This window comes from Lissotriton vulgaris, chromosome 1_1 (genome assembly GCF_964263255.1).
Source record: "Lissotriton vulgaris chromosome 1_1, aLisVul1.2, whole genome shotgun sequence".
NCBI lineage: Eukaryota > Metazoa > Chordata > Amphibia > Caudata > Salamandridae > Lissotriton > Lissotriton vulgaris.
In genome coordinates, this window is record NC_141685.1 from 776,077,985 (window position 1) to 776,091,313 (window position 13,329).

At 42.2% G+C, this 13,329-nt stretch overlaps 1 protein-coding gene across 1 annotated transcript in view; it reads left to right on the forward strand.

Annotated features, from left to right (window-relative positions):
• The window catches only part of PRG4 (proteoglycan 4), a 486,064-nt gene that overhangs the window by 291,652 nt on the left and 181,083 nt on the right, over positions 1-13,329 (forward strand). The window contains exons 14-15 of the mRNA XM_086956081.1: positions 4,694-4,825; positions 11,751-11,816. Coding sequence (XP_086812207.1) covers positions 4,694-4,825; positions 11,751-11,816 — 198 coding nt within the window. The remainder of the gene's footprint in view (positions 1-4,693; positions 4,826-11,750; positions 11,817-13,329) is intronic.

Consider the following 13,329-nt stretch of genomic DNA (forward strand, 5'->3'; position numbering starts at 1 on the left):
ACCATGTATAAGTCTCATTTTCAAATTGGAGTTGCTTCTTTTTTTGTGTGTTTTTACCCCCTGTCCTCCCACCTCGATCCACCCTCCGCCCTCCACCTTCCCTCCACGCCCCCCCACACCCGTAGTGAGGCATACAGACTCCATTAGAGTCTGGTAGTGATGAGAATGCAACGCGTGCACCGGGCCCAACCTGATAATTATTAATTATATACATTCAGATGCCGAGTTATCCATATCATATAGATGTTGATATTAAACTACTTTGCTTCTTTTTGCACCACCCCTCATCTGAGTGACTCAGCAATTCAATTGCATACTATAATTTTTCATTCATTATATAATATCATCACATTATTCCAGTAATTCCAGTTATTCCAGTTAGTACCAGACTGAGATTATTTTAGCTTTTATCTTAACGAGATATTCCTTATCTTTAATTTCTGAAATAAAAAACTTTATTTGGCCCCCGTAGATTACTTTAAGCCGTGCCGGGTTATTAAGGTAGCCCTGTGCTTTTTTATCCTGAAAAGGTTTGATTAGCTGGCGTAACCTCCACCGTCTTTCGACAGTGGAGTGGCAGAAATCAGGACGCACAAAATAGGATATCTCATTACTGGTGCGTTTCGCTTCAGGCCGTGCTTTTTCAAAAATTGCCTGACGGAGCAAGAAATTGCCAAAAAATACAAGAATGGCACGGGGGTATGCTCCCGGTTTCACTGGCTGCTTTAGCGTGAATGGCATACGATGGGCGCGTTGAACCTCTGCGTCCCAGTTCCAGCTAGAGAGTTCTGGTAGAGAGACTTGAAGAAGTTTTACCACAAATAGGCGAATATTGTCCCCTTCCACTGCCTCGGGAACCCCCAAAATACGCAAGTTGTTTCTGCGCTGACGGTTTTCAAACTCTTCAAGCTTCCACCTTACGTCTGCCAGCTCAGCCTCGTGGGATTCTGCCCTTTCTTGGTTTGAGGTAATCCCCGACTCATTAGAAACTATTCTGGACTCAAGTTCTGTCAATCTGTCCCCAAAAGTACTGCATGTCTTAGTTAGCTTACACACCACCCTTGTACTTTGCGTAATGCTGCTTGAGCCCTGCAACCGTCCTGCAAGGTTTCCTCGCGGTGTGAAGAAATGGCTTGAAGAACAGTGTCAAGGGTTGGGGTCGGTGGATCAGTGTGTGCAGAATGCAGCTTTTGTCGTATGGGGGTAGGTACAGATGAGTGGCTCAAGAGTAAATTGGTAGGTGTATAGTCTAAGTGTGACCCCTCATTACGTCTCTTTTTCCGCTTCACAGTGATTTTGGCTCTGGGATTAGAGGTTTTTGCGCCTATTTTCTCGCCGCTACCACTTTCATCCGATAGTTCTGATGTGGTGTCATCAGACCATTCTGTTTCCTCAGAAAAGGAAAAGAAATCTCTGGGGTCTTTCTCAATATCATTGTCGATTTCAATAGTAGTATTATTTACCTTTGGCCTGGTTGAGTCATTTATTTCTGTGATATTAGCATCTCTAGCTATAATTATTGCAGCGCTATGGCCTGCTGGCATGGATTGGAGGTATTGAGATGTTTGGGGAACTTCCAAACTATGACTATCTGAGGCTGATTCCAGGGGCAGTACTTGACCAGAGTTGCTAGCAATCAGATTCATTGCCCCATCATCAACCCTCGATCCAGAGTCTTCATTCATTATTGCAATAGAAAGAGGAGGTTGCATACCTTCTTTTACTCTGCCATCTGATTCACGGAGAGCGCTTCCTTTGAGCCTGGGGGCTAAAACCTCCTCCCCTTGCTCTTCTGATGTCTCTGGAATCGCTCCTTCCGCCCGTACATTCCCCGCATCAAGGATTTCGCTCACCAACACCGCAAGCTGTTGCGAGCCGGGGTTTAAGGGGTTAGCAGACTTGTGCTTCCCACTTCGATCCGGAAGCAGACCTGGGGCTTTGCGCAGAAGATCCGCCACCGATGGGCCGGCCGGATTTCCTTTCCGGGTTACGGCCGTGGCAGCGGCTCCTCCAGCTCCTCCACACTTTGGCGTTACCACCATCTGTGCAGCCTCCCGCACCTCCACCATCCATCTTGCCGACCCGCTCTGTGCTCTCCCGCAGTGCCTGTGCATGTGCTTGCCTCGCCGCTCGAGCCACCGTTGTAGAAGATGCTGCTGCAACCTTGGGTGCCATATCCTCGGCTTCACTGCTAACTGTTAATAATTTCTCCTCGTATCGCCAGTCTAAGGCCAGGTATTCTCTGATCTTAGTTTTTGCCAGTGCCCCAGCCTTGTAAATATGGGGAAGCATCAAAATGGTGGAATGCCCACTGCAACTCCCATTGCACACCCCTTTCATATTAATTGAAGCGTGAAAAGGGTATTATTTGCAAGGCGGTGTTAAGCCACGTAAAGTGGCTTAACACTGCTTTGTAAATAAGGAGAAAGGGATATTGCCACCATAATGTCATTAAAAGTGAACTTCTGGTGGCGATATCCCCTTGTAAATATGCCGCCAAATCTCCAGACCCGATCCACCCTATGCAACAAAAAGAAAACAAAACAACTAGCTCAATAAGGGCCACATAGGTTATAAGAAGACAAAAAGGCTCCATTCAAAACCCCCTACAAATTCCTAACTATTCCTACTCTACCCTAAAGTGGAAATCCTAATCTAAGGCAAGTTTCAGAAATGATGAGAAAAAGTGTCAGCTGTCAAAGACATCCAAAGAAGCAACACCAACTAGGGTCATGCAGCGGAAAGTCAGAGCAGCCAAAGATGGGGCCTGTACATCTAAGCATCCTAAAGCAGAGTGTCAGCTGTCCCTAACTGCATCATAACATAAGCAATTATTGAATCAAGGCACCTCCCACAACTTCTGCTAGTGTTTTCCATAATGCAAGCATTCTCCAGCTTCTTTTCTCCACCTCCCTGTTCACATGTTGAGATATTCCGTACGTCCTTGGTGCCATCCCCTTCTCCTAAGAGAACTCGCCCCCCCATTGGTTATCGCGTTTATTCTCATGCCTTTATTTCTACTAAAACAATAACTCTTTCTCTCAACTAAAAACTTCTTGTCCACCTGCAGTGGGAGTACAAGATACATGCAACAGTCTGCAGTGCAAGCCAAATGCGAATTCAAATGTTAGCTGGGGAGTGATTTTTAGAAATTCTTTTCAGTCCTACAGTTAAGCAAAATTAACAATCCACAGGTTGCATTATGTGTGCCTTTCAAAATACTACTAAGCCATTCTTTTAACATTTACTCTAAGATATATGAATGGTTAATTGTACATTATTATTGTCATGAATATAATGTTAAATCAAATTCATAAAACACATTTAGTTTGTTATCCCTTCACAAAGTACAAATACAAAACACCACAATCTCGCCAGTTACATTTCTAAAGCACACATGTGGTTTGCAATAATCATGGTGATACTTTTTACATCTCGTACCCCTATTTTCTTTTTCATACATTAGTCACACAAAATATATGCCAATGCAGACTACTAATGATTATAATGCACTCCTACTGTTATTTCAAAGTGAGGCTAACTACTCTAGTCCCAGTGCTCCATGCTGAATGCTCTAATTGTAGGAAACAAAATGTGAATGACAGAAGAACAGACCAATGAATCAAGAGGGCAGGCTGAAAACTCCTATAATAAGTATACTGGATGTATTTTTTTGTGCAAAATCAATAGGTGTTTGCTAACACCACACCTAAAAAAACCAATGTGGAGTGTTGTCACAGAGACATATCATTTGTATATTTGGCCTCCTAGAAATCCCCAAATGAAAAACATGAAGTGCTTTACGAGGAAGTGTCTAGCTGGTATTCTAGATAAACCAAGCAGTCTCACTGCTTCAACTAATAAGAGAGGAATAATTTATTATTATTACACACCTTTTAATTTATATTGCCACAACTATGGTTCTGAAGGTAACTTGGGAGAAGTGGGAAACCTGATTTCAATAGGGATTCATCCAAATTTCTGTCAAGCTCTCAATCCCAGCAGTCGTTCCTTCACTCAATACGGAGAGGATTTGAAGTTATGCTCGGATCAAGCAACCTCTCAGAGGAATTAAGTGGCCTATTCACTTTTAGGGCTGTCAGTTCTGCTGAGGGACATAGGCTGGCAAAACCGTCATGCACACTTAGGCTTTCTCCACCGAGCTGTGTTGTACAGCTGGGTGGAGAAACCAATACAGGCTCCCAGTCTATGTCTGAGCGCCGCACCGAGGCACTCACAATGAACCCGGCACGTCTCACATGCTGGGAATATTATTACCAGCATGTGAGCAGCACTGGGATTGGGAGCTAGGAGCCTGCGCAGTGTGCAGCAGTTCCTGGAGGACGCAAGGATCGGGAGCAAGGCGACAGACGTCAGGGTTGGTAAGATTTTTTTCCTTATTTATACTTCTGATTTTTTGTGTGTGATCCCCCTCCCCCTGCCGAACACTACGCAATACGAGTGGTCACTCCTGCATCTTGACCGAAAGTCTAGGATATTTTCTAATGCAAAGTGTCACTTTAAATGTTGGTTCACCTGTTAATTGAGGAGTAGGATGATGAAGTGAATACTCAATGTAAAGAAGAAGTACTGGTGAGTCATCTCTGCATAGAATTTTGTTTTCCCTAATAAAAGTGGTAAAAGTGAGAAGCAGAGCACAACCTATTAATAAGAGGTTTTTATTTCACTGCAGAACTCTCCGATGAACCGCCTTCAGCTAAAGCCCCTCTTTCATCAGCCGAAGGCCGCAAGTCGACAATGAAACGCTCCCCTAAATCACCAAATAAGAAGCCAGCGAAAGGGATACTTTCAGCTGATGAAGAAGGTACTGTGTGAGCAAAGGATCTACGCTTTGCATATTTTTGCCAACTCTAATGTGGAGTACATTTATTGCCTTGCTTTTTGTGTATGTCTTTAGAGGCAGTAGAAGTAACCTACTTGTTGGGCCACCATTTTGTTTCACAAATACACAATTGTGTGATGGAATCCTAGCCAAAACTCATAGTTTGATATGTGATTGTTTCAAGGCTACTTCCACCTCTTTGTGGCCAAACAAGTGTCTTTCATAGTAGTCTCTCCGATAAGTAATAACACATTGTATCCAGTGATAACAACCAGTACCATCAATGTTTATAATAACTACATGAATCATTTTAATAAATATAGTAATAGTCATAGAGCTAACTAAAATATTATCAGGAAAGTATTACATAGCAATAGACAATAAGGGGTCCATTAGGATGGCAGGCGGGCTTCAGTCCGCCGGCCACCCTAGTGGTGCAAGGGACCGGCAGCCAGTGGTGCGGCGGTCCTGCACCACCAATTAGGATGCGACCGCAACCCTGGCGGTTGAATTCCGCATTTTCAACATTGTGGTGGGCGCTGCCTTGAGCAGCACCCGCCACAATGTAGAAATGCATGGCGTGCATTGGTATGCACAAGGTGACAGGCACCGCGAGGTGCCTGCCACCTTGTGTATGCCAATGTAGCCCAGTGCAGCCCCCCTCACCCAATTGCCCCACGGGGCCCACAACGGGCCCCCCAAAACGATTCCTGCATGCCTTTCCATGGCGGACTCTCCGCCATTGAAAGGCATAACACTGCCCACATCATAATACGGATGGCGGTGCCTGCAAGGCACGGCCACCATATTATAGGCTTTGCCGCCCGGTAGCTAATCGTGACGATTGCTTACCGGCAGAAAAGCAGCGGACGGTCTTTTCGTCTGGCGCGGTACCCCTGCCATGCTAATGGGGGGGAGGGGGAGGCTGTCCGGTGGGGTGTTTTGGCGGGCAGATTGCCACTGGATAGGAATAATAATACATCAATTCTTAATGTGAAATCAGTATCTTAACAAAATTTCCGGTCAATATATAAAACAGCATTTGTTAATTTTAAATTGGTGCCTGTTCTTTTTCAAATGCTTAAACTGTTTATGAAGTCGAAACTGGAGCCTAATGTTGTTGTCACTTTAGAAGTTCCACCTCATCTTAACATGGAGGTTACTGCTGGAAGCGAGAACCCACAACAGAAGCCCACCCAAGGCCCTCCTTTAGCGGTCATCTTACAGTCCATCAGGAGTTTCCAAGCTGAGGTCAAACTTGACAACCGAGGATTGCGCCTAGCAGTTAACAAACTACACGGGAAAGTCCAGGAGGTGGGAAAAACCTGTGCTGCAATAGCGGGATGCGTGGCTTCAGTTGAAGCAAGGATGGACCAACTCGAGGAAGATGCCGGCAATTTCCAGAAATCCAGCGAGGAACAGGAGTGTGCTATTAAGGATCTGCTGTTGAAGATGGAAGAACAGGAAAACAGACAAAGAAGGAACAATCTTAGATTTCTAGGGGTCCCCGAAGGAATCGAGAAGGATGACCCTAGGAAATTCATGATTTCCCTTCTTAGGGAAACTTTCCCCGAGCTGAAAGACTGGGACTGGGACAGAGAAGTACAAAGGGCCCACCGATTACCTCTGTCTCTCAACAAACGAGTACAGGCCCCACAACTATACCCTCGGGCTATGCTGGTGTTTCTCGGCAACTCTCTTCTCCGAGATGCCATATTTGATCTGGCAAGACCTAACAGTAAAAAATCATTTGAAGGTTTCACCTTCTTTACCAGGCCAGATCTCGCGCACGCTACAGTCAAAAGAAGGTGGAAACTAAAGCAGTTCTTCGATCCCCTACAGAAGTTGGGGGCTATTGTGTATCTGCAGAATCCAGCCAGACTGAAGGTCATCTTTAATGGGACCACTCGTAGCTTTGTCTCTGAGATACAAGCTAGGGCATAAATTGATGAAATTTCAGCTCAGGAAAATGGTTAATACTATTGTGTTCTAATAGGGGATTAAGGCAAATGAATTAGAATCTTTTATTCTCCTCTCCTTTTTTCCTTCCTCTATCCTTCTTAGGTGCAGGGTCTTTGTATCGGTTCAAGGTATTCTGAAAGAGAAAGGTTAATCTATATGTTCTCCCAAAAAAAAAAAAAATTCTCTCTTGCTCTTAACTTACTCTATTCTCTTTTTAACTTTAGTAGAAATGGTATTAGGATGTTCAAGCCATCAAACTAGAATTTGTGAATATGATTCATAGGATTATAGATTACTAGAACGGGCACATCCTGGGGCTTATGTTTTGTCCTTAATTATTCTTTTTGTAAATCTTCTACTCATGCGGGGAGGGCTCAGGGGAGGCACGGTGGGGCTTCCGGACGGACGCTACACCCCTGGCGATGCAGCCAGGTAACCTCCAAGGTTGGTGGGGGGCTGGGGGGTGGGTCTTGGGGTGGGGGGAGAATGGGAATGACGGACAGGCTATTAAAATCCATGTAAAAAAAGAATAGGAAAACACAAGTAGGGTTCAGAGGAAATTTGAGAGAAGGGGTCAACAGCTTTGGCACTTTTACATCGGCAGTATGGCCAGGATAAAAATAATATCTTTAAATATATGTGGTCTAAACGATCTTAAAAAGAGACAAACAGTGGCAATTGGCCTGCAAAACTGGGGAGCAAATATTGTATGCATGCAAGAGACTCATATCGAAGGAACACAGAGCCATATTTTGAATACACTAGGGTATACATTGGTGTGTGCTACCTCACAAGGGGCTAAGACACGGGGGGTCGCCATCTTGGCTAAAGGGAGTGGATATGGTTTTAGCAAATCCAAAGCTATCACCGAATGTAACTACCAAACAGGCCAAAAAATGACCATCTGTGCTATTTATGGGAGTAACTTAGATGATCCTGTGGTTATTGATGAGGTCTCCAACGAACTTTCACACTGGTCTCTTCCGCTCCTGGTTTGTGGGGATCCCAACATAAATCTCCCGTCCAACTGGTCTCTGAAGGACGATTGGGTTTATAAAGGGCGAAAACCAAAGGTATTTCGTGCTATCAAGAATCTATGTTTAGCACATGGGCTTGTGGACAGTTGGCAGACTTCCAACGCTAATAGTAGTGATTTAGGCTACACTTACTACTCTAATCCACACCATACACACGCCAGATTAGACTATATGCTTATATCAAACTCGCTTAGCCAGGACTGTCGAATTGTGAAATTGCCCCACGTACTATCAGATCATAATCCCCTTTTTTGTACTTTAACTACTACATTAGCTAAACTAGAACCAACACCTTGGACATTTGAAAAAGCCCTATTGAATGACTCCCAATATTGTCTCCATATGAAAGATAGGATCCCCAAATTTTTAGCAGAGAATATTAACAGCACCTCAATAGAAATTGTATGGGACGCTCTAAAAGCCGGGATCCGGGGCGCGACTATGCTATTCTCAGTAAGATCAAAGAAAAAGGGGAGAAGGAGGAGATACGGAAGTTACAGGATAAGCTCATGATAGCAGAAGTAGATCTTGTTAGAGCCACCAGCGATGATGATCCAACTGGGTGTATCTTGCGTAGCTTAGCCCAAGTAGCAGTTGCTAAAGCAGCAATCACTAATATTTTTACAGACAAAGCAGTTCGGAAAGCCACTGCACGAAAAGAACTAGTATATGAAGTAAATGAACAAGTGGGTCATCAATTGGCTGTTCGAATGCGGCAACAAACTAATGTTAACTTAATTAGGGAGATTAAAGACCCAGTGGCAGGACAATTAAAAGACCCAGAATTAATCAGGGATGCCTTTTATCGGTTTTATACAGAATTATACTCTGAAGATAGCAGTGGGAACATAGCCGAAATAGAAAGGTACCTAAAGAACTGTGAAAGCGGCAGCCTTGAGGAAAACACACAGCAGGCTCTAGAGGAAACTCCTAGTATAGAGGATATGTTAACGGCTGTCAAGAGTCTCCCGAAAGGGAAGGCAACAGGACTTGACAGTATCCCCTCAGAGTTCTATAGCACATTTATGGATCAAATCAAGCATATATTGATTGACTTGATTATTCATATCTTCCCTGGGGGTCAACCACCTAGCTCCTGGTCCAGGGCTAAAATTGTGATCTTTGCCAAAAAAGGGAAGCCCCCATAACTCCTGGGGTCATATCGCCCCATAACTCTTATAAACGCCGACTCCAAAATATACTCAAAAATCTTGGCAAACCGGGTAGCACCAATTATACAAAAAGTAGTTGCCAGTAGCCAACATGGTTTTGTTCCCGGGAGGTCGACAATAAATCATATCCAGAGGGTTATCACGCTTTTTGATGGAACAGAACTGCAGTTTCTCTGGAAAGCAATGGCAAAGATGGGATTTCGAACTGGGTTTATCCAGGCCACACAAAAAAATGTACGTTAATCCTAAGGCTGTAGTATCCGTTAATGGAAACTTAACTAAGGAATTCCTTATATCCAGAGGCACTCACCAGGGCTGCCCTTGCTCGCCATTGCTCTTTGCAATATACATAGACTCTTTTATTCGCTACCTGGAAAAAAATGACAGCATTGCACCTATCATATCACAGGGACACGCTACAAAAACGTTAGGATATGCTGACGATATTGCTATAGTCACCCCAGATCCTATAGGTGCAATGCTGAATATCGAGGCCGAGGCGGTGAAATTTGGACTTGTCTCTGGTTATGCACTCAATCAGGGGAAGACACAAATTGTTTTAAATCAAAAAACTGTGATGGACGACCCTAGAGTAGTAAAGGGAGCAACTTACCTGGGGGTTATCATCTCCTCAAACCTGGAGGAAGTTGTAGATATTAATGTCAAGCCAATGCTGAACTCAATGCATAAGGATTTACGACGCCTAGATAACCTTCATCTTTCCATAATTGGGAGAGCAAACGCAATCAAAATGGTGTTTTTTCCAAAAATATCATATTTATTTAGGGCAATTTGCTTAGAATTCTCTAACCAGTGGCTTACCTCAATTGAACGTACATTCTCAAGATTTATATGGGCATATGCACAACCCCGACGAGCATATAAATATCTCACTCTTCCTAAAGATAGAGGCGGGCTAGCCCTTCCTAATCTGAGAAGATATTATTAGTCATGTGTATTACTTTATAGTAAAGAACTACTACAAGAGGGGGATAACACAGAAGATCATACAGTATCGATCTTCCAACTGCTAGTTGGAAATTCTAGTAATGGCTATTTATGGAGGCATATTCATGACAGCTACCACAAAAAGGTCAAATTTAAGACTCTCTATACCTGTTTTAAAGTATGGAAGGCCGTAAGAGAAGCATTTGGAATAGGACAAATCTCACACTACACACCGATATGGAATAATCCAATTCTTCCACCAATGGTGTTCAAGGACAATTGTGTAAGCAAATGGCATAGAATAGGAATTTCACAATTAGGGGACATGTTTACAACACCGGGGATTAAATCTTTTGAAGCTTTGAAAAAAGAATACAGCTTAGACTGGCGGGATTTCTTTAAATACCTCCAAATTAGGTATTTTGTAACTCGCAAACCTGGAGCCAGGACATTGGGGGAAGAATCTACTCTAGTAGAGATGATCATACACTCTAAAAATCATACTATAGGTGGAGTTTATGCACTGCTGTTGACCATATTCCCGGACGACTTAGAGAAAACATCATTGAAGTGGCAAGGCAAATTTAAGATTTCAAACAAAGGCTTTCTACACACCTATCAGCTAGCTCAAACTATTCTGATCTCCACCAAACTTCAGGCATAATTCTACTAAACCTGCTTTTTTCTTTATTATACACCTGACAAGATTGCAAAATGGGGAACCGGCAAAGGGACCTGTTGCCCGAGATGCAACTTACCTATTGCCGATTCCATACATATCTTTGCTTCTTGCCCCGGATTAATCCCTTTAAAGCAAGACATAGAGAGGTTTTTATCTTCCGTTCTTCATAGAGAGGTAACTTTGTCGAAAGAGGCAATGGTACTTGGGGCAGACGAACCAGATAGCATTGAAAGTGACCAAGAGTTCATATTTGTAGCGATGGCTGTCCTACGGTTAAGCCTAGCCTCCGCTTGGCTCGACCCGTTAGCACCCTCTTTCCAGCAGTGGCTAGCTTGAGACAGCCATTTATCAACGGAAAGGTAATCAGCTGCGCAAAAGGGGTATGAAAATCTGGACCCCTCTTACACAATGGCGGGATTCACAAATATAATTTAATCTAATGTACCTATAAGGCTGTAATGTATATAGGATTTTGTTTTTTAAGCTTGGTTTATGTTACGATGGGTTAAACAAAAAGGAAAAAACAATGTAATGCTCATGATGTTAATGTGCGTATACTTACTGTCCGTCATACGGTGGATCGGGGGGGGGGAATAAATGTAAAACCATGAATAAAAACATTTAAAAAAAAAAAGAAGTTCCATGACTAATTAGCAAAGCTGCAGCTAAGGAATGTTACATGGAAACCATTGAATTCAATCTTTTTCTGGGATATTTGAGCATACTCATTTTTTTTTTGATTCTCCAAAGGTGATAGCATGAGCATCACGTGAAGCACAATGCACATGTACTTTGGAGCCTGGTAACTTAAACAAATTGGTTTTGTTATCTTTCAGTGCATCCTGACAGAAATTATATTTTCCTTAGGAATAGTACCACAACTTAGTTACTTTAAGTATTTCTCACACAGAGGGTACAAAGTACCACATGTAAGTATTCTCCCCTCTGCAAAGTAAAGACATGCAGCAAATACATGGATGAGAATACAATGAATAAATTAATGACTGAGGCATAAGTGTATTCATTTGCCAGGTAATTATGCTAAAGTTACCAATGGAAACTAATTGATATGAAAATATTCAAATTGTATTCCCTGTTACTTTCAGAAAAAGACAAATCTAAAACGGCAAAGAAGAAAAAAACAAAGAAAGCAACAGACTTAGAAGATGAAGGTAATATTGACAATTTGGTCTGACTTTATTGATCATAATAATCAGGTATTCCAGTGCCCAGTAGTGCAGTCTGCAGTCAAGGTTTGCACTTCAGATCCTCCTGAAACATAGAGTACTGATGAATGAACATTGATTCTCCTGAATTTCGTTGGCTTGACTCTGCCGAAAAAATTAGACCGACCCCTGTGAAGAACATCAAGGAATAAAGCAGGCTGATGTTGGCAGAAAGTTAGGTTGGAAGCGATAGTTGTGTTTCCAGGTAGGAAAAGGCAAAAGCACAAAACCACAGCAAGATATAGCAATAGCCCCAACTACTGTGAGCTCAGTGCAAAAAAGACTTACATTGGTTTTTTTATGTCATGAAGTTCTTAGCTCAGACACAAACATAGAATTTTTGTATACTATCCTGATCACCTAATATGTTGTATTGTCTAGTCTACCATGCTCTTCTCTGATTTCCGTCATTCACAAAATCTTTCTCATCTGCTGGAAAGTATATGGATTGTATAATACATAGTTTTATGTGGATAGATTATTTCAGTATTGGGTAACCATATAAATATCTATTTAACATCATGCAGACAAATGATGTTGTACATTGCATTTTGTCACCTGTAATGGGCACATCTTTTTACAAAACTCACAAAATAGGAACGGGACACATAGCCGAGTACCCACTTCAAAGAAAGGAAACTATCTTGCACAGATCAGGGGTATTGTTCTCTAGAATTATCATCAACATTAATAATGTGACATTATTTAATTTATTTTAAGGGTATTTGTTTAATCATTGAAATCGTTCCTTTGCATGACAGCTGACTTATAATTTGTATGTGGTTGTTGAACTGCAGTACAAATTGTGTGTGCATTTGTGTGTAGATATGATCACCTGACACAGTGAGGGCTAGACATGTTTACCACCATTCACCCGATGGGTGAAATCTGTGTGTGTGTATAGCCTGAACCACCCTGTGCTATTTACAATTCTTTTATACTATTTGACCAACATATTACATTAAACCTGATAAATACCACATAGCCTGTGCACCCCACTGGACTGAATTAAATATAAGTACATAAATGACATCAAGCCCAATATCGCATGCAGTCTTCTTACACGTATCACTTTATGTACAAAACACAAAAGCAAAGCAATGTGGGAACAAGGAAGAGTGTCCTCTTCTGTCTCTTATACAAACACAGCAATACACTATTTACATGCATATATACACATGTATATTCTATGAATCCTAGATGGTAAATGTATTCAGCACACAAATATCTATGTGTTTTCTTCATTGTTCAAGTTGTAGTAAAATTCAAAGACCTTATCTGCAATTCCTTTTTCAAATATACTTTATCCTATCTGGCTACTGATGCACTGTTGTTCCTTTGTCCTAAACCTGAACACAGGCAGCTTCCCAGGATCCTTCTTTAAGAGCTAGAGTGACTGCATTCTTTGCTGTAGATATGTTTCTTTAGTTATTTTAAAGGTACATTCATTACGACCTTA